Source organism: Gekko japonicus, unplaced genomic scaffold (assembly GCF_001447785.1).
Source record: "Gekko japonicus isolate JY-2015 unplaced genomic scaffold, Gekko_japonicus_V1.1 scaffold62208, whole genome shotgun sequence".
In the NCBI taxonomy this organism is placed as follows: Eukaryota; Metazoa; Chordata; class Lepidosauria; order Squamata; family Gekkonidae; genus Gekko; species Gekko japonicus.
Genome location: NW_015233874.1, coordinates 1 through 712, shown reverse-complemented (window position 1 = coordinate 712; position 712 = coordinate 1). Strand labels below are relative to the sequence as shown.

The following is a 712-nucleotide window of genomic DNA, read 5'->3' as shown; positions in this document are numbered from 1 at the left end:
CTGTGGTCACCTTCAGTCTTGCTGTCTTTCCCGCCAGCTGACTGCCGTTGTCAGATTCCACTAACCCAGAGGGATTCTCTCTCTGGTGTCTCTTTGGCAGGAGAGCTGAGCCCGGTGAGCTATTCCACCTTCATCATGCCGACCCTCTTCGGCATCATCTGCCTGCTGGGCATCGTTGGCAACGGCCTGGTGATCTGCACCGTCTTTAAGAAATCCAGCCCCAGCAGCAGCGTCCCGGACATCTTCATCATCAACCTTTCGATGGTGGACTTGCTCTTCCTCCTCGGCATGCCCTTCCTGATTCACCAGCTGCTGGGCAACGGAGCCTGGCACTTTGGCGAGACCATGTGCACCCTCATCACCGCCCTGGATGCCAACAGCCAGTTCACCAGCACCTACATCCTGACGGCCATGTCCATTGACCGCTACCTGGCCACCGTCTACCCGTTTACCTCCGCCCGCTTCCGGAAGCCCACGACCGCCGCCCTGACCATCTGCGTGCTCTGGGCTCTCTCCTTCCTCAGCATCACCCCCGTGTGGATGTACACGCAGCTCATTCCCTTGCCCGGCGGGCTTCTGGGTTGCGGGATTCAGCTACCGGACCCCCAGCGAGACATCTACTGGTACACCCTCTACCAGTTCTTCCTGGCTTTCGCCCTCCCTTTCGCCATCATCACCGCGGCCTACCGACGGATCCTGCTCCGGATGGCCC

The 712-nt window shown here is 60.1% G+C and overlaps 1 protein-coding gene across 1 annotated transcript; it reads left to right on the top strand.

The window, feature by feature from the left end:
* Nucleotides 1-120: 120 nt before the first annotated feature.
* On the top strand, nt 121-708 carry LOC107125398 (melanin-concentrating hormone receptor 1-like; the record flags this gene model as incomplete). Its single annotated transcript, XM_015428826.1, has 1 exon — nt 121-708. A coding segment is annotated over exon 1 (573 nt), but the record flags the coding sequence as incomplete, so codon positions are not given.
* Between the last annotated feature and the right edge of the window lie 4 nt (nt 709-712).